Raw genomic sequence first — 19526 nt, forward strand, 5'->3', positions numbered from 1 at the left:
CTGGGGTCTGTCCCCACAGCCCTGAAGTGCAGGAGACTCCATGCCCTGAAGTGCAGGAGACTCCATGCCCTGTGGAGTGAACCCCTGACCTATGAGGACTGGGACCCGTGGGTGCAATTCATACACTTCTCAGGGTGCAGCCCCACAGACCCAGCAGGTCCTCCTGATCACAGGCAGCCCACTCAGGAACACTGTCCCCCACTGGCTCTGCCTCCTTTCCTACCTGACTTCCCCACCCCTCACTCCTCCCCTAGGAAGGGGCCCTTTACGCAGCCCTCTGCCCTCTGCCGCAAGCTTCACTTTCTGTGGTTGAAATGTGGGAGTTAGATTATTCACTAGTATAACAGCAATACAAGCACTATTACAAACAGTGAGGTCCTACTGTATAGCACAGGGGACTATATTCAACATGCTGAGATAAGCCATCATGGAAAAGATACTTTTAAAATGTGATTAGGTCATCTGAGAGCCCCTATGACTTGGATCAGTGCCCAGATAAAGGAGATCCCAGGGATTTCCCTGGTGGTCCAGTGGCTAAGACTTCTGCACAAAGCAGGGGGCCTGGGTTCAATCACTAGTCAGGGAACTAGATCCCTCATGCTGCAACTGAGAATTTGCATGCCACAACTAAAGAACTAAGAGTTTTTATGCTGTAGCTAAAGACACTGTACACAGCAACAAATATCCTGAGTGCCACAAGACTTAATGCAGCCAAACAAATAAATTACTTAAATAATAAAATATTTTTAAAAAATAAGTAAAGAAAATCCTAGAGAGCTCTCTTGTGCCTTCTGCCTTGTGAGGACACAGAGGAGAAAACAGCCATCTAGGAACCAGGAACCTGGCCCTCAGCAGACACCAAATCTGCAGTGAAAAAGTTCACTGGAGCAAACAAAAATTCAGAGGATGACAGCTTCTCATTGGCTGAGCTTGTTGCTCAGCTGTGTTTTCCATTGTCTGGGGTTGTTGCTGGGTGAGAAGAAAGTCTTCCTTCCTCTTGCTGGGGTAGTTAGGTAGTTACACTTCCCGTTTGGGAGTACTTCTCTCCATCTCCCAGTTAAGAATTGATGTCTTCTTGTTGGGGTAGTTAATTGTGAGGGGCAGGGTGGGAGAGCTCGCTCTGCAGGCCTTCCTAACTCCAATTTTAGTTGAGGTTTCCTTTTATTATTAATTTTCACAGTTACCACACTAAAAATAATAATAAAAATTAAAAAGTAACAAGTAAAATTAATAATACCTGTATTTACTTAGCCCTATATATCTAAAATATTATCTTTTCAACATGGAATCAATATATAATGTTAATGAGCTATTTTACATTATTTTTTCATTCCAAGTTTTGGGATCTGGTGTATAATTTACACTTACAGCACATCACATCTTAATTCAACGACTCACATTTCCAGTGCTGTAAAGCTCCACGTCGGAGAAGGTAATGGCAACCCACTCCAGTACTCTTGCCTGGAAAATCCCATGGATGGAGGAGCCTGGTAGGCTGCAGTCCATGGGGTCGCTAAGAGTCAGGCACGACTGAGCAACTTCACTTTCACTTTACACTTTCATGCATTGGAGAAGGAAATGGCAACCCACTCCAGATTCTTGCCTGGAGAATCCCAGGGACAGAGGAGCCTAGTGGGCTGCTGTCTATGGGGTTGCACAGTCGGACACGACTGAAGCGACTTAGCAGCAGCAGAAAAGCTCCACGTAGCTAGTGGCTACCATGTTGGACAGTACAGGTCCAAAGAACCCTTCATTGTCTGGATGTTCTGCAGAACATCCCATCGGGCCACTGTTGATGATATCATGCTATCTAAACCCAGTGAGAAAGAAATCACAGGTATTCTAAGATGCCCTGGTAAGACACATACACGCTAGAAGGTGAGATCTAAGCCCTACAAAGTTTCAGGGGCCTGCCACACTGGTGAAAATTTTAAACCTGTTAGACATTTGTATTGAAAATAATTTAACTTGCCCAAAGGAAAGTCTGACCTTAACCCTGGGCTGCTGGGAAGTCATCTCTTGCCCTTGGAATATCACGTCTGATAGGAGTGTTCTGTTTTGTTTGGCCTTCGGCCAGCCATATAAAAACAACGTGCTTTGACGTAGGGACTTTGGGTCATGTGATATCAGTGTGATCTCTTGAGGATCTGAAGACTGAGATCAGCCACAAGGGCGATAACCATGCTTATGTGATGGAACCCCCCAAAAAAGCTTTCAACACCAAGCCTTGGGTAAGCTCCCCTCATTGGCAGTCCTCCATGAATATCATTATAATTCAAAGCTGGAAAGTCATGCTGTCCGACCCCATGGGGAGAGGACAAACTGGAGCTCTGTGTTTGGTACCTTCCTGGATTCTGCCCTTGGTATTTCTTTCCTTGGTTGATTCTAGTCTGCATCCTTTAGCAGTAATAAGCTACAACCGTCAGTATGTAACAGCTCTCAGTGAGTTTTGCAAGTCCTTCTAGCAAGTTATCAAACCGAAGGGTGGTCTTGGAGACCCCCAAACTTATATTTGGTGTCATAAGGTAGGGTGAGCTGATGTGGACTCTGCCCCCTGGCTTCACATTACTTTCATAATGTTATCATTATATGTTTATTTACATTTGTGCATATATTTACCACTTTTTTTGCTCTTTATTACTGTCTTACATCTCAGACTTTCCATCTGATATCACTTTCTTTTGGCCTGATGCAAATTCTTTAGAGTATTCTTTCATTATTATTATGACTGTATTTTTATTTATTTATTTTTGGCTGCACTGGGTCTTCATTGCTGCACATGCACTTCTAAGTTGCAGCCAGTGGGGGCTACTCTCTAGATGTGGTGTTCGGGCTTCTCACTGTGGTGGCTTCTCTTGTTCCAGAGCACAGGCTCTGGGCCCAAGGTCTTCAGTAGCTGCAGCCCGCGAGTTCAGTAGTTGGGATCCAACATGTGTCCCCTGCATTGGCAGGCAAACTCGAATCCACAGTGCCACCAGCGAAACCCGAGTATTTTAAGTTATATCAGTATATGTTCTGAATTTCTGCTTCTTTAAAAGGTACAGGGAGTTTTCTTTTCCTGTAAGAGCAAACACTTCATTTGATTAGTGTCCTTGATGTTATAAATGCTTGATATAGACAGTTACATGCATTTTTTTTTTTTTTTTTAGTTACATGCATTTGAATATTTGTTGTAGAACACAGTTCACTCGATTTGTAAAGAGTATTTGCTTGACTTTGCTGGGTCTTCCCTGGTGTGAGAAGATCCCTGCGGAAAGTGGGATCTTAGTTCCCCAACCAGGACTGGACCCACGTACCCTGCGTTGGAAGGCGAATTCTTAACCACTGGACCACCAGGGAAGTCCTCTGTAAATAGTATTTGTCATAGAAGATTGATTTTATGCACTGGCTTTGTGATAATTAACTTGCTGATTTTACCTCACTGGCTTGTTATAATTAATATAACTGGTATAAAAAGCCTGTGAGGGTTCTCTTAAAATTAGGAACATAATGAAAGAAATTCCTTCTGGTAAAACTCAATTTTGTTTCACAAAAATTAAATTTGTTTTATGTGTAAATTAAAGTGGCTCTAACAAATTAATTTAGAAATGCAATGCAAAGTATCAATTTGTCACAACTGGGCATTTGGGCCAATGGAATTTTCTTGTTTATTTCTATATTCTTGTTTTATTTTAACTCTGTTCCTGTGTGGATCATCACATTCCAGAAGATTAAATGATAATACTCTTAAAGCTTCCCTAAGCCTATAAACACTTTAAGGGGTGATGATTCAGAAGGCATCTGCTCTGCTAAATAGCACTCATCCCCTTATGCTTGCCCAATAAATAGACATCTTAACTAGAACATGGGATAAATAGGAATTAGCAGCAGGTTATGGGTGTGGGGGAGACAGGAGGAAGTGCTACAAGCAGATAGTTTTGGAGTCAGAGGGACAGTGACTGAAATACTGCCCCTAACCCTTACTAGCCTTGTGATCCTGGGTGGGTTTCACTGAGCCTCTGAGTTATCATCTGTAAATTGGGGGTAATGATGGTAGCCACCTCACAGGGTCTTTGGTAGGGGAGAAGGAGAAGGATTGGTGAGACTGTGATTATACATCACTTAGACCCTTGAGAGCACATGATAAGCACTTTATAAATAACGACGGGTATTATTAACTGACTGGGATGCTTTCTGGTCCCGGGAATTAAAGTGGCAGAATTTTGGCCTCCAGAGCAGATATCACACTGGAAGGCGCGATAGGACTCAGCTCTCTACGTTGATTCTATGTTGGAGAAAAGAGGAAGGAGATTTAGAGGGACCGGAGCGCTGCCCCCACATCCCTCATGCTCCCCTCCCAGAGATGCTGGAGGCATGCCTTGCACTCCTCGATTTGTACTCCCGAGAGAGGGCGCCGCACTTCTTGTGCTTGGAGTGCAGCCGCCTCGCCCTCAGACTCCTGCTGGAAGTCCCTCACCGCTTACACCGACCAAGCCGGGAACCCAGAGACTCACCCCCGCCCCACTGGGGTGGCCCTGGACGTCAGCCCAACTCCCCTTCCCGGAAAAGGGGGCAGGACCCCGGGTTTCATCCACCACAGACCTTAGAGAGTGGTTCCCCTGCGCCAGGCTGGGGTCAGCGCCCTTCTGATCAGTGGGGGAGCCGCTCGGACCCCTTGAAGACTCCGCGGTCAGACAGAGGTCCATTCCTAGCACCTGCTCAGGTCAGGGAGGACACATTCGGACGCCCGGAGACGGGGCAGCCTCTTGCTCCTGCCCCGACACTGTCCTTACCCAGGAAGAGGCTTGACCTTGGCTCTGAAGCCGACTCTCTAGGTCTGAGGTCCCACACACTTCGCCTCTGGTGAGGCCGTGACCTTGGGCAGGTTATCTCTTTGCGCTTGGTTCTCCCACCAAGACTCCCCAAGGGTCGTCATGTGTCCGGAGGGCTTGGCACCTGCGCACAGTGACCTTTCCATACATGTCCGCTGTCGTTACCGCACATGCCCCTGTGGTTTGGTCGCTCAGTCGTGTCCGACTTTGCGACCCCACGCACTGTATCCCGCCTGGCTCCTCTGTCCATGGGATTCTCCAGGCAAGAATACTGGAGTGGGTTGCCATGCCCTCCTCCAGGGGATTTTACCCACTCAGGGACCAAACTCAAACAAATCTATTAACCTGCTCTGATTATATCGTGACTAGACCCCGGGTTCTAGTCTCAACACCGACACCCTGAATAACTTTGGACCAGTTGCCTCTTCTCTCTGGACCTCCGTTGCTCTGTCCATCACTTGATGGACTTCACTGACTAAAAAACCCATTTATTGATTTGCCACTTTTTCCCAGGCTCCTCCACCGCACACGAGCGAGGCTACAGGGATTCCCAGTCCTGTGGAAGAGGCCCCACGGGTGGGAGGTTCGTCTCTGCTTCTAGCGTCGAAGGAGGTCAGAGGTTCCTAGGAAAATGGCATTTGAAGGAGGCTAGAAGGATGATCCTTGGAGTCCTCCCGGTAAATACTGGAGAGGTTTTTATGTTGCTGTCCTTTCAGAGCTGAGCGTTCTCAGCGATCGCGTCTTATAATAAGCCCAACGCACCTCCTCCACGGCCGAAGACGCGGCGACAGGTGGTGCCTCGAGTCCGCATCCCGGGACCCAGTCCGCATCCCGAGATCCACGCCAGGGTCCGATCCCTAGGAGCGCGGGGTGCGGGCCACACTCGGCTGGGTCAGGGGCTCGCCAGGGGCCACCCTCGCACAGCCCAGAAACAGGAGAGCCGCGGGGTTCACAGCCGGGTGCAGGCAGCGCGCGCGTCGCGCGGGCAGCGCGGGCGCTGGCCCTGGCCCAGCGGCTGGAGGAGGCCCAGCCGCGGGAGGAGGCGAGGAGGCGTGGCGGGGGGCGGGGCCGGCGCGCGGCCTCCCGTGAAGCCCCGCGCGGCGAAGGACCGGAACTCCGGGCGGGCGGCTTGGTAACATGGCGGCAGGAGCTGCCCGCGCGTCTCGAGGAGGCGGCGGGGCCCACACCCGGAAGACGAGTCTCCTTTCGGGCTAGCGCGGCGGCCGCTGCGGACCCGGAAGTCCGGGCCAGTTACTGAATGAGGGGAGCCGGGCCCTCCCCGCGGCAGTCCCCCCGCGCCCTCCGCCCCGACCCGGGCCCCGCCATGTCCTTCTTCCGGCGGAAAGGTAGCGAGGGGCGCGGGGCCGGGCTTGGGGCGGCGGGTGGCGGGCCCTCGGGCAGCCAGGCCTTGGCTTCCGCGCGATCGGACGGCCTGCGCGCCGGGCCGGCGGGCTTGTGGGAAGGAGCTGGGCCTCCTCGCGGGCGAACGCCGGCCGGTCCCGAAGTGTGTATCGGGACCCGCTTGGGGCATGCCTTCTGCAGACACACAGCTTTTCGCGGGGGGTGGGGTGGAGGTGGTGCATTTATACCAGAAAATGGAAATTTCTTCAGTATTACGGAAGTCTCGGACTTTTCAGAATATCGAGGGGTTTGTGTCTAAAAGCAACACGTGAAAAAATTGTTTTCTCAACGAGTGCTCTTTTCCAGTTTCCCCTTTATGGGGGGGAGGGGGGGTTCTGCTGTTCGTAAAATGACATGACATAACTTACGGCTAGAAGTTCCCTAATAAAGAAGAGTCCTTTTGATGACTTAGCAAGTTTACTTGCTGCTGGAATCCTAACTTTATAGACAAACTGCTTATATTGATATTTCTGGTTTTTAGTAGTAGTAGCTGCCCAGTTTTTTGAGTAGAGGCAACTTCGTTTTGAGTCTGGGTAAGGTTATTGGCATTTCGTTACGGGTACGTATCCAGGGTGGACGAATGTGGGTCTTTTGGGATGATAGTGATTCTTGTATCGATTCTTGTTGCTTCAGGGAAAATTTCCCAGACAAATACAGGTTTGGGGAAAACACTAAACTAAATCAGACTTGGGTTTATGTGACAGCTCTGCTACTAACTCTGTCATCTGGAACAGAAAAACGTTGACCCACTTTCCTCTCAGCTGAGAATTCGATGATTCCTAAAGACCCCATTGAACTCTATAAAGAATTCCTTTTAAGTACACACGGAGTTTTAGTAACTGATGCCATGTGATCAGTGAATGAACCCATGATGAATGAATGAAAACCACTCTGAATGAATGAAAGTGGTAAAATGGTACAAGGAAGCTGTGTTGGTAAGGTACTTTGGTATGGTTGATAGCTCTAATTTGTTTGACAGTGTTGAAATGGTTGGTTTTTGGTTTTTTTTTTTAGGGTAAGGAGTGTTCTATGTACAATGGTATAATGAGGCAAATTGCAGGTTGCACATAGCCTGTTGTCTATTTATTCAGCAGATACTTTTGAATGTCTGCTCTTTGCCAGGTACTGTGCTAGGCCCTCAGTCTTGAGCACTGCACAAGACAAAAATCCGTATTTCCAAGGAGCTTGTTGTCTGCTGGGGTAGACAATAAACCTCTCCCTCTCTCTGTTTACAAATTGAGTAAAGAGTTATGAAAGAGAGAGGTTGAGAGAAGAGACATATTTCAATTTGATGTTCGTCAAAGGCCTCAGCAGACAACCTTGAAACTTAGAGCTGACGGAACAGCAAGAGGTAATGTATAGAGGCCAGGGAAGAGCATTCCAGGCACAGGGAATAGTGTTCAAAGGCTGGATGGCAAAAGTTTGATGTCCTTCAAGAGAGAAAAGAAGCCCACTGTGACTGCAGTTCAGAGAGGTACACAAGGATCAGATGATTCAGAGCTTTGTAGGTCACGGCAAGGTGTTATTCCAAGTGCAGAGACAATATTTTAAAATTTTAAAGAGGAGTGATTTGATCTCATTTTGCTTTGTAAAGATCATTCTAGATGTTTTTTGGAGACTGGATGTAGCAAGAATAGAAACTGGAAATGGTCCTATTTAGGGCTCCCATCCAGTTTCTAAATACCATTTTTAAATACCACCTATCTGCCAATGACTCCCAGATTTACATCTCCAGCTTGGATTCTCTTTCCTGAATCCGGACTCCATATCCAGCTGTTGGTCCACTTTTTACCTCTACACAATAGATGTCTGGGCTTCCCAGGTGGCTCAGCAGTAAAGAATCCACCTGCAGTGCAGGAGATATGGATTCAATCCCTGGGTCAGGAATATCCCCTGGAGGAGGAAATGGCAGCCTACGCCAGTATTCTTGCCTGGGAAATCTCATGGTCAGGGGAGCCTGGTGGGCTACAGTCCTTGGGGTTGCAAAAAGTCAGACACAACTGAGTGACTAAACAACAATAGATGTCTAAGAGGTCAACTGATAAACAACTTACTGTATCTAAAATTTCACTTTAGATTTAGCCTTCCTTCATCTGTTTTTCAGTATCTGGGTAAATTGCATTTCTGGCCTTTTAGTTGCTCAGGCTAAAACTTTAGTACTTTCTTCAACCTCTGTCTCTCCTACTCTATATCTGATCCATCAGCAAATCTTTTAGGTCATCCCCAGAATATAGCCCAAATCCAGTCACTTCTCACCATCCCTGACCGTGAACACCCTGGCATTTCTGTTTAATTTGGGTGGTTAGTGAAGTCCTCTGAGGGGATGTCATTCAGATCTCAGGTTAAATGTCAAGAGGAAGCCGATTTTATGAAGATCAAGGAAACAGCGTTATTTTGCTTTAGGCTTCAATTTGGTTTCCCTTCCTCCATTTTTGATCCCCCTGGTGTGTTTTCAAACTGCATTATACCACACCTCTGTTCAGATGCCCTCGGTGGTTTCCTGTACATGGCCCTACATAATCTAGGTCCTGTTTCTCCTCTGTGTTCATCTGCTCCCTTTCTCCAGCACCCTTCCATGTATGTTGGCCACCTTGTTGTCATATACATTCCCACCTCAGGGCCTTTGCACTTGTTCCCTCTGACTGGAAACCTCTTCCTACAGATGCAAGCCTATTTTCTTCCCCCTTCTCCTGCAGGGTTTTGATTAATTGACATCTTAGTGAAGGGTTCTCTGACCAGCCTGCTGAAGATTGCAGCCCCCAGCCCCTACAGTCCCTTCCTGTGGCCCTGCTTTTTTTTTTCTGTAGCGTTTATCACCATCTGCTGACTCATGTGTTTTATTAGGAAGGAAGCTTACTTTTGTTCATGGCCGTACCCTCAAGTCTAGACCAGTGCTTGGGATAAAGTTAGGAATTTAGTAAATATCTGTTGAGTAAGTGAATGAAAATAAGAAAAATTCCAGAAGGTAATAAATGCTGTGCAGGGAATTTAAACAATGATATAGGGCAGCTTACCAGATGGCAGTTTGTATTTGGATAGAGAGGGAAGGCTTGTCTGGGAAGATGGTATTTAAACTGAGTCTCAATGAGGAAAGAGCCAGCCTTGCAAAGGTGAAAGGAGCTGTATTCTTGCTGGAGGGAACTGGTAGTACAAATGTCCTGAGGTAGGAATGAGCTGGCTTTGTTCAAGGACAGACAGAAGGCTGCAGTTTAAGGACCGAGAGAAGAGGGCAATGGGGTTGTCTTGGAGATAGAGAAAGCATGGCTTGAGTAAGTGATTGGAGTGAGGGAAAACTGGGAAAGCTGTGGAAAACTCAGAGTTTGGGATAGGAAGAATCCAGAGTTCTCCTTCAGTTGTTGTGAGTCCATGTGGATCTGTCAAGGAGGCAGTTGGATGTACTAGTCTGTAGTTCTGGAAAGGCTCAGAACTTGAGTTCTCTATCTGAATTTAAAAGTATTTGGCATAAATAATGATTAAAGACATAGGACTGGGTGAGATTATCTAGGGAAGACATACAGTATATGAATTAGTTACATTGAAAGGCTAAGCTTCCATGACAGAGACACAGAGTACAATGGCTCAAACAAGATAGGCCTTTATTTCTCTCTTGCGTAACAGTCCAGTTCCCTCGTCATCAGGTGGCTTTCCTTCCTGACCATTCAGGGATCATTTTCCTACTATTGTCTTATTCCTCTTTCTCTTAAGGTATATTCCATGTTATAAAGCCAGGTCATAGCCCTTTCTGTTAGCTTTCTGACCCATGATAAGGGAAAAGAGAAGCTTTGGCCAGAAATGGCACATACTGCTCCTGTTCTCATTTAATTGCTGAGAACCTAGTCATGTGGTCCCAGCTAACTTAAGGGCTTTGGGAAATGGAGAGAAGCTAGCCAGCTGTGTGCCAGGCTACAGCCCTCTTGCTAAGAAGGGGAGAATGAGTTCAGTGGGAGGTAGCATTTCCTGCCATACTGTAGACCAGGAGAGAACGCTGGAGTTAATTGAGCTTTTGAAGTTAAGTTGAGGAGCATGAGCCGTTGGCAAAGGAGACTCAAAAGAAAATGCCAAGTGATACAGGATTGGAGTGTCTTGAAAGCTAAGAGAAGATAGTATTTCAAAAAGTAGGGAGTATTGTATTTAATGACACTTACAAGGTTGAGGTAAATAGAAATAGCTGTTAATTTTGATAACATGGAAGTAATTGATGACTTTTATAAATGTAGTGTCAGTGGAACGGGTTTTGGGGAGAATGTGAAGTGGGGAAAGTAAAAAGAATAACCAAGAAATTTGCAGTTAAGAGGGAAAAACAAGGCCAATAACTGAAAGGGGCCTTTAGGGTAAAGGGTGTTTTTTGTTGTTATTTTTAAAATAAAAGATGCTAAGCTTGTTTGTCGGCTGATAGAAAGAACTCAGTAGAAAGAGAGAAAATGATACAGAAAAGAAATGTTACTTGCAGGAGTGGAGTTCTTGAAAAGATTTAGGAGTTGAGATTAAAGCCTGACTGTATCAAGATTTAATTAGGATATGCTGCTGCTGGAAATGGCACTTGGTACAACCACTTGTTTAAAACCTTCAAACAATGCTATATATTGCTTAACATAAATATGTTAAATAGTAAAAGTGTGGATGGAAACCTTGAACACTCACTTTCTGAAATTGTTTCTCTAGGGAGAAAGGGAATGAGGTCACAGAGGGACTTTAGTTGTATCTGCAATGTTTTATTTCCTTTAAAAAATTTTCTGAAGCAAATATGGTGTAATGTTAAGATTTGTTAAACCTGTCTTGCCTCTGTTTTAAATGCTTCATAATAATTTAAAAAAATACAGGAAGAGTCAGTAGTGCAAAATAAGGTGGTAGAAATAAACGACAATAAATGTAAATAAAGTCTCAATGGCTAAAAATCTAGTAAAAGTCCATTGAAAGGTGGACTAAAAAGTAATGACTTGGGTTGGATAATAATCGAAAATCCAGCTATTTACCAGAAACACAACAAAAACATAAAGACATAGAGAAATTGAAAATAAATGGATTCAAAGAGAAGAAAGCTTGTGAAGTAGTTGAAATACTTTAAAGCATAAAATACTATTAGGGCTAAAAAAAAGCCTGTAAACTATGGTAAAATGAATAGAATACTAGGGAGATAAAATTCTGAACTGGTTTGCACCTAAAATCAGTCTCAAAATGCATAAAGTAAAATAAACAATTACTAGGAGAAGTCAACAGGTGTGTAGTTGTAATTGAGTTTTAAGAACATTCTTTTTTGGAAATAAAGAAGAGTAATCACAATAAACAGAAATGAGTGACCTGGACAATAAAGGGATGGTTATCTTCAGATTGGTTTCCTAATCTATACTGTTTAAATGTTAACAGAGCATAGGAAAGTTAAAAGGATGAGAATATAGATCAGGGTTATACAAACAAAAAGAAAACTAACATTGTCTTCACAATAGCACACACATGAAAAAAATGGAAAAGTTTTGTGAGGGAAAGGGAACAAGAGTCATTATTCATAGATAATATGATTCTGTACAGAGAAAGTTTAAGAAAATTTACACATATATCATTAGAATAAGTATTTGAAACCCAGTTGTATCCCTGTAGCCAGTAAAAATAAAAGACCGAAATCTCTATGGAGTTTACAAAATATAAGTGGACCTAAAAGGAGACTCAAATAAGTAGAGGTATACTATGTTCATGAACAGAAAGACTCAGTACCAGAAAGATGTGAACCCTCTCCCAGATTGATCAAGTCAGTGCTTAATGTTTAAAAAGAAATTACTATGAGGGTTTTAGGATCAGGACAAGTTGGTCCTACAATTAATATGAAAGATAGTTTTGAAAAAAGAATATGATAGAGGGCTTGGCTCTGCCAGAGCCTATTACATAGTTAGTAATTACAGCAGTAGGCCCAGAAACAGACCCACATGTGTATGGGAATGTAGTATGTAAAGAGTTCCTATTCATTTGGGAAAGATTGGACTAATCAGTAAATTGTGTTTATTATCTCGCTGGCCCAAAAAAAAAAGAAAAGAAAAATTAAGACTTCCTCATTATGTACATCAGGGGGTCAGCAAACTTTTTCTGTAAAAAAACACATAGTAAATATTTTAGGCTTTGAGGGCTATTTGGTTGGCCTCACTCTCCTCTATCCTTGTAGCCATAGACTATACAGAAACACTATGAAAAACTGGTGGTGGGCTGGACTTGGCCCTTGGGCTGTAGTTTGCTATCCCTGATAATACAGAAATAAATGCCGGGTGAGTTGGAGCCCAGAATTTGAAAAAGCAAAGTTTGAAATCATATAGAAGAAAATATAGGGGTAAGAAATAAGACTTAGGAAAATTCAATCCACATAATGTAAGTTTGACTACATCAAAATTTAAAGTTTGCATATAATAGAATATACCTCTAAGGTACTTGGTGGTGGAACCAGTTGTTCTTAGAAGTGGTTTGGAGGTGATCGAGAGACACTGTGGAAGATGACTCCCAGAGTTTTGGCCTGAGAAGCTAGTGGGCAGTGGAATCATTTATGAGAGGAGAAAAAGATTGATTTAGGAGCAGGTTTGGGGAAAGATGGTATGTCCCATTTAGGCAGTGGAATTATGGAAGATGGCAGAAAGGTAGTTAACTATGAATTTGAGATCAAAACGTACTCAGACTAGAGAGAGTACTTTGGGAGTTACAGCATGTCTGTGGTATTGAAAGCCTGAAGAATAGCTGAGATCAGCAAGGAAGTACATACATAAGTAGAGTGGAGAGAAGGGGGACCAATCTTGTCCCTGAGAAACTCCCAGCTGGCGGAGGAGAAGTCGGCCAGGGATAAGCTGAGAAGGAGCCCCTGGAAAACGAGGAGTGGGGTTTCACGGAAGCCATGCCAAGTTTCATGTTTCAACAGGGAGATGGAGTCAGTTGGCAGATGCAGCTGAGGCAGCTGCAAACACCAGTCACTCCAGCACGGGGATGGGTACTGAGAGACGTCGCTGGGAATGTACATGTTGAGTTCTGGTGTATGGGGTGGGAGGTGCCTCTGAGACATTCATTTACACACATTACCTTAATCACACAGTCATTCTGCAGGCTTTTAACCAAGGGTAAGTGTTAGTCGCTCAGTCGTGCCCAACTCTTTGCAACTCCATGGACTGCAGCCCACCAGGCTCCTCTGTCTGTGGGATTTTCCGGGCAACAATGCTGGAGTGGGTTGCCATTTCCTTCTCCAGGGGATCTTCCTGACCCAGGGATCTAACCCAGGTCTCCTGCACTGCAGGCAGATTCTTTACTGACTGAGCTACAAGGGACGCCCTAACCAAGGGTAGAAGAGTGATTTCTCTGGTCCCACAGACCAAAGTTGAAATCCTGCCTGTTGAAATAACTCTTTACTAGCTCATAAGAATGACCAGGTTTTGTAAATCAAGGAAATTGAGACCCCAAGAATTAAAGTAACTGGTCCAGGATCACATGGGAGAGCCCAAATTTGAACCTAGGTGTCCTGACCTCATCTCTCCTTAAGCACTCAGCCTTCTTGATCAAGTGCCATTCAGAGGTCGCTTCTAAGAGAAACTTCCCCTGACAGCTGTCCCGCCCTGCTGCAGGGCAGCTCGTCCTTTTGTGTAGAACTTTGAACACACTCGCTGATTGGAATAGAGCTGGCCTGAGTTTTAGTGGAGGGGGCATTTGGCTGAAGAAGTTGATCATGCTGCCCTCCTCTCTTCCAGTGAAAAGCAAAGAGCAGGAGAAGACCCCAGATGTCAAGTCAGTCAAAGGTGAGTCAGTGCTTCACAGTTATGAGCTCTTTAATCCTGTTGGTGTTCTCCCTTCTTGTTGGTCCTCTCTGCCTTCTTTTATAATTACTCATGATTGTGACTTATTTCCCTGTTAATTGATGTATCTTTCAACACCCAGCATATGCTAGGCTTTTACTGAGCATTCATTGGCTCTCCTGGTGATTCCAGGAAACCAGTGTCCTCCCTGCTAATCACACATTTCAGTGATTCCCTAAAAGCGATTGGTTGACTTTATTTTAAAAAACTAAAAGCAGAAAATACTCTTTACTGAGCAGTCTGACCACTGACTTATAAAGCCTGGTTTTCTGAGGTTTATCTGGGATCTGGATGCTTACTGTTTTCACTTTATTACTTTGAACGAATGGCCCTAACTTAAAATTTATTCAGAGTTCTTTATTGGAATTAATATATTGTCCTTATTTGTAGGTAAGAGCCTGCTTTTTTTTAGACTGTAATCTCAGGTGTAGTTTTGACGAATTTCATTATGTCAATGTACTAAAATTTTGAAATGGGAAAATTGTAATGAAAATTACGTCCATGTCCATGGAATTTTCATAGATGTAATTTATTTACACAAATACTGTAGATTGCTATTCTTTAGATTTTTCTTTTAAATGTTTGCATGTTGTGTGGCTAGCATTGAGTATTAACTCCACATGCTTAATTTGTGAGAGGGACACTGATTATAACAAGAGATTTGTAGATTAGGGAATAAGTAGGGTACCTCACACCCTTATTCTCTGCTTGTTTCTGATAATTTAAAGTCAGGTGGATTCCGTGTTGGTTCAGTGCAATAAACCAAAACCTCTTAAAGACCTTTCATGAGAGTCTTTTGATATTTGTGTGGAATAAGTGGGATGAGTGGAATTTAATTCAGCTGTAGCAATGAATTCATAGGGTTACTTTGACCATGTGAATTTGATGAGTTCCTCTTTATCCTGAAGTCAACAGGATATTAATATTTCTTTAAAGAAAATATATTTTGTGAATTTTTAAGTGTGCTTTATCTTTAAGCAGCTTGAACTTTGATCAGTTTTTATTAGATGGTGAAATTTTGTTACTCAGTTAAAAAGTAAAATAAGCATACTTTTTTTTGTTTCTTTTCTTTTTTTTTTTTTTTTTTACTTTACAATATTGTATTGGTTTTGCCATACATCAACATGCATCCACCACGGGTATACACGTGTTCCCCATCCTGAACACCCCTCCCGCCTCCCTCCCCATACCATCCCTCTGGGTCATCCCAGTGCACCAGCCCCAAGCATCCTGTATCCGCCATCGAACCTGGACTGGCGATTTGTTTCTTATATGATATTATATATGTTTTAATACCATTCTCCCAAATCATCCCCCCCTCCCCCAGAGTCCAAAAGACTGTTCTATATTTTGTTACTCAGTTAAAAAGTAAAAAGTAAAATAAACAGAATTGTGTTACTCAGTTAAAAAATAAAATAAGCAATACTGAAGAGTATTGTTCTAATTCTTTTGATAATCTAAAATTTTATTTTGGAATTTGTCACTTGCCAGCATGCTAGGATTAAGAAATTGAAAAAGGTCCATATTTTGGGATGTTTGCTGCCTTTGGTACACTAGAGGTTCTCAAAAAGAACTTTCTCAAAGAAAGATCTCTCTTCTAAGTTCTACTTTTGGCACAGTATTTTGAGAGTTATATATAAGTAATAGGGAATTTCTTTCCAGTTTTCTGCTGCTTGGTTAATTGACCTTTTCCGTAATAATTTTTTAAAATATAAATTTATTTTAATTGGAGGTTAATTACTTTACAATATTGTTCCATAAGAATTTTTTGTTGAGTGTATATGCTTACTCAAGAGAGGTGTTACAAAATCTAATTTTTAAAGTTCCTTAAAGCCCTTTTAGGAGACAGTTTTAGACTATCAAATTGTGTTTAATTTTTAACAATTTTTTGAAAAATTATAGCTTCAATATCCGTACATTCCCCACAAAAAAGCACTAAAAATCATGCCTTGCTGGAGGCTGCGGGACCAAGTCACGTTGCAATCAATGCCATTTCTGCCAACATGGACTCCTTTTCAAGTAGCAGGACCGCAACACTTAAGAAACAGCCCAGCCACATGGAGGCCGCTCACTTTGGGGACCTGGGTGAGTGACTCTCAGTTTTTGTTAACTCCTAGGAAAAGGGATTTGAGTATAAAGTGTGAAGTTCCTGCCAGAGGATACTGACCCATATCATTGGCTGGGGCTTTGAAATAAAATGTTTAAACTGGATTAACAGCTAGTGTAATGGATGGCTCCATATTGTCCTTCTGTAAATATAAAAAGCATGCCCAGTAGAATAATGGGCCATTTCCAGAAGAAGAAATAACATTTGGCCACTGAATGTGTGAAAAGGATGCCTCACTGCACTAATACTGAGTGCAGTGCGAATTAAAATAATGAGTTTATGTTCTCCCAACACGTTAGCAAATATTTAAAGCTTGATAATTGGAATGTTAATGTAGATGCAGAGAAATAGCCGCTCCTGTTTACACATAGCAGCTTGGATGAATCTCAAGGGAATTATATTGAGAGACAATATATATTGAGAGACAATATATTTGAGACAGTTCTTGAAATGACAAAATGATGGACATGAAGAACAGGTAGATGAGTGTTGGCCAATGGTTAGGGATGGCAGCTGGTTATAAAAGGCCTCACGAAGGGATCCTTGTGTCACTGGAGCTGTTCTCTGTCTTAATGTTTATACAAGTCTACTCGCATGATAGAAACACGGAGAACTAAATGCACATACAGTGGGTACTGGTGAAACTGGGGAAGTCTGGATAAGACGGATGAATTGTGTCAGTGTCTTAGTGTGATCTTGATACCGCAGAGGAGACTGGGCATGTGTATGTTAGTCGCTCAGTCGTGTCCGACTCTGTGACCCCCCGGACTGCAGCCCGCCAGGCTTCTCTGTCCATGGAATTCTCCAGGCAAGAATACTGGAGTGGGTTGCCATTTCCTTCTCCCAAGAGGCTCGAGGTTCCCTGAAGTTCATTAAAGAGGTGTTGACAACAGTGGACTGGTTAACACTGCAGTCAGGACAGTCAGCAGGGGTGGTACATGAAGTGCTTCAGAAGAAACAATAACCGGTGAAGAAAAGCCCTTTTGAAAAGCGGATGAGGCCCTCAGTTAATTTTATAAAAATGAGTCTCTCTGTGTCGTGCTGTGAAAGTTAATATTTTCTTAGTTTTTTCTTTCTTCTAATAATTAGCTTGTGTTTATAGTCATAACCTAAATTTAGTTAAATGTGAAATAAACTTTGTTTTATTAAGTTTGGTTTTATTTTTCAAGATAAAATCCCAGATCTAACTATTCTGTTATAAATGAGGCTAAGAGTTCATAATATCTTTCTAGCTATATCCACAACTTTTCCTCAGGATAAGGTCCTAGAAAGAGTTACTGGATTGAAAATTACCCTGATGGCTAAGGCTTTGCTGTCTGTTACTGAATCCTCCAAAAAGATTTTGTCATTTTACATTTTTCATCATCTGTTTTGCTATGCCTTTGTTAGTTCTTGTTCTTTTTTTTAAACCCATCTTTCAGTTTGATAGCCAAAAATGGTATGTATTAATTTGCTTTTCTGAGATTTTTAATGAGATTGAACTTTTAAGATATTTTTATTGGTCTTTTTTTCCTTTGGAACCTGTATCATAAGATTTTTTTCCCTTAAGAATTTACATGATTTGAATTGCCATGAAAAGAAATGAGAGGATTAATCGAGTAACAAAGACCCTTCTAGTAATTTAAATAAGCTTTAGCGGTTGTTATCTGTTACTGAACTGCTAACTCTTTTCTTCTTTTAGGCAGATCTTGTCTGGACTACCAGACTCAGGAGGCCAAATCAAGTCTTTCAAAGACCCTTGAGCAAGTCTTGCATGACACTATGGTCCTCCCTTATTTCATTCAATTTATGGAACTTCGGAGAATGGAGCATTTGGTTAAGTTTTGGTTGGAGGCTGAAAGTTTTCACTCCACAACTTGGTCCCGAATAAGAGCACACAGTCTGAACACGGTGAAGCAGAGCTCATTGGCTGAACCTGTCTCTCCATCTAAAAAGCCCGAAACCACAGCAGCTTTTGTAACCGAGTCTCTTAACAGGAGGTTGGAGGATTCTGGCTCAGCCCAGCTGGAAGGAATTGACTTAAATAATAGAACTAGCAACTCCCGGAACCACTTGCTTTCCCAGGAGAGTGACAGTGCCCATTTGCTCCACCTGGAGACAGCCAGGACAGGAACTCACTGGGGCTCCCTGGAAACCCAGGAGTCCTCCAGGCTCATGGTAGCCAGTAGAAGTAGTCCATCTTCTCCACTGAAGGAATTATCAGGAAAATTAATGAAAAGTAAGTGTGTGGTGTTGTCTCTCTTTATCCTGTTTTTGTTTGTTTTTACAATCTATTTATGGGCTTCCCTGGTGGTCCAGTGGCTAAGATTGCAGAAACCAAATGCAGGGGGCCTGGGTCCGATCCCTGGTTGAGGAGCTGAAGATCTCACATGCCACAATAAGATCTGTTGCAGCCAAATAGATAAAAATAAATATATTTTTTAAAATCTACTTACAAAGTGGAACTTGAATGGGGATTAAAAGGGTTAGAGTAACTTTCTCGCAAATTTGGGAGTTTTAGAATAGGATTGTGTATGAAAAAAGAACAGAAGGGCCAACCCCCTAAGAAAAAAAAATAAGAATTACAAATGAAGAAGGGGCCAAGGTCATCACAGATTTTGAAATCAAATCCTTATCCAGAAAGGCTAATGTCAGCCTCAGTCTTAGTTTTCTTGCTCTTTTACTGAACTTTTCAGGTAAAGTTATTTGTTAATTGACAGCAGGCAGCATTAATCGGGTTCTGTGTCAGGGGCTGTACTTCAATTTCACGGAGTAGTCACAGCAGCCCTGTGAGGTAGGCAGTCACCCCGTTTTACATGTGAGGAAGCCATGGCTTGGGAAGGTCGAGGAGCCTGCCAGGTCATACATCAGGCAGGACCTGCGCTTCAAGTCCTGGAGTCTGGACTGCGGCTCCTCTTTTCCTTTTTCTTCTCTATTAGCTTGAAAGCTACACACTTCATTTTTCAGTTATCTGAAATTCTGATTAGACAGCTTCCAACCCATGCTCATCATCTTCTCTTTTATCTTCTCTTTGTTTTTCAAAGGTCCAAGTCTACATTCCTTTTTTTATTTTTCCTTGTGTGCTTTTTTCTTTTTTTTTTCCTACTAAGCCTTTATTAAGGCAGTTTTTTTTTTTAAGGTTCACAGCAAAATTGAGGGGAAGCTACAGGTGTTTCCTGTACACGCTTTGCCCCCTGAACATGCATCGCCTTCCCCATTATCAACATCCCCACCAGAGGGAAACACTTGTTACAACCAGTGAACTTACTGGGGGCATCACAATTACCTAAAGTTTACTTTCAGGTTCACGCCTGGTGTTACATGTTCTGTGAATTTGGGAAAGTGTATAACCACTTGTAACCACCATTGTGATACCAGGCAGAGCATTTTCACTGCCCTAAAAACCTGTGTGCTCTA

The 19526-nt window shown here is 43.1% G+C and overlaps 1 protein-coding gene across 4 annotated transcripts in view; it reads left to right on the top strand.

Annotated features, from left to right (window-relative positions):
* Positions 1 to 5920: 5920 nt before the first annotated feature.
* Positions 5921 to 19526, top strand: part of AKAP10 (A-kinase anchoring protein 10) — a 46388-nt gene continuing 32782 nt past the window's right edge. For 3 of the 4 annotated variants that reach the window (XR_011561999.1, XR_011562000.1, XM_019981637.2), the window contains exons 1-4: positions 5921 to 6157; positions 13919 to 13966; positions 15926 to 16108; positions 17812 to 18348. Coding sequence is in view for 2 of the 4 variants with exons in the window: in XM_019981637.2 (XP_019837196.2) it covers positions 6070 to 6157; positions 13919 to 13966; positions 15926 to 16108; positions 17812 to 18348 (856 nt within the window). In the remaining 2 variants the exon portion in view is untranslated. The remainder of the gene's footprint in view (positions 6158 to 13918; positions 13967 to 15925; positions 16109 to 17811; positions 18349 to 19526) is intronic. The other variant, XM_070773138.1, reaches the window with a different exon arrangement.

The sequence above is a fragment of the Bos indicus genome, chromosome 19, assembly GCF_029378745.1.
Source record: "Bos indicus isolate NIAB-ARS_2022 breed Sahiwal x Tharparkar chromosome 19, NIAB-ARS_B.indTharparkar_mat_pri_1.0, whole genome shotgun sequence".
Classification (NCBI taxonomy): Eukaryota; Metazoa; Chordata; class Mammalia; order Artiodactyla; family Bovidae; genus Bos; species Bos indicus.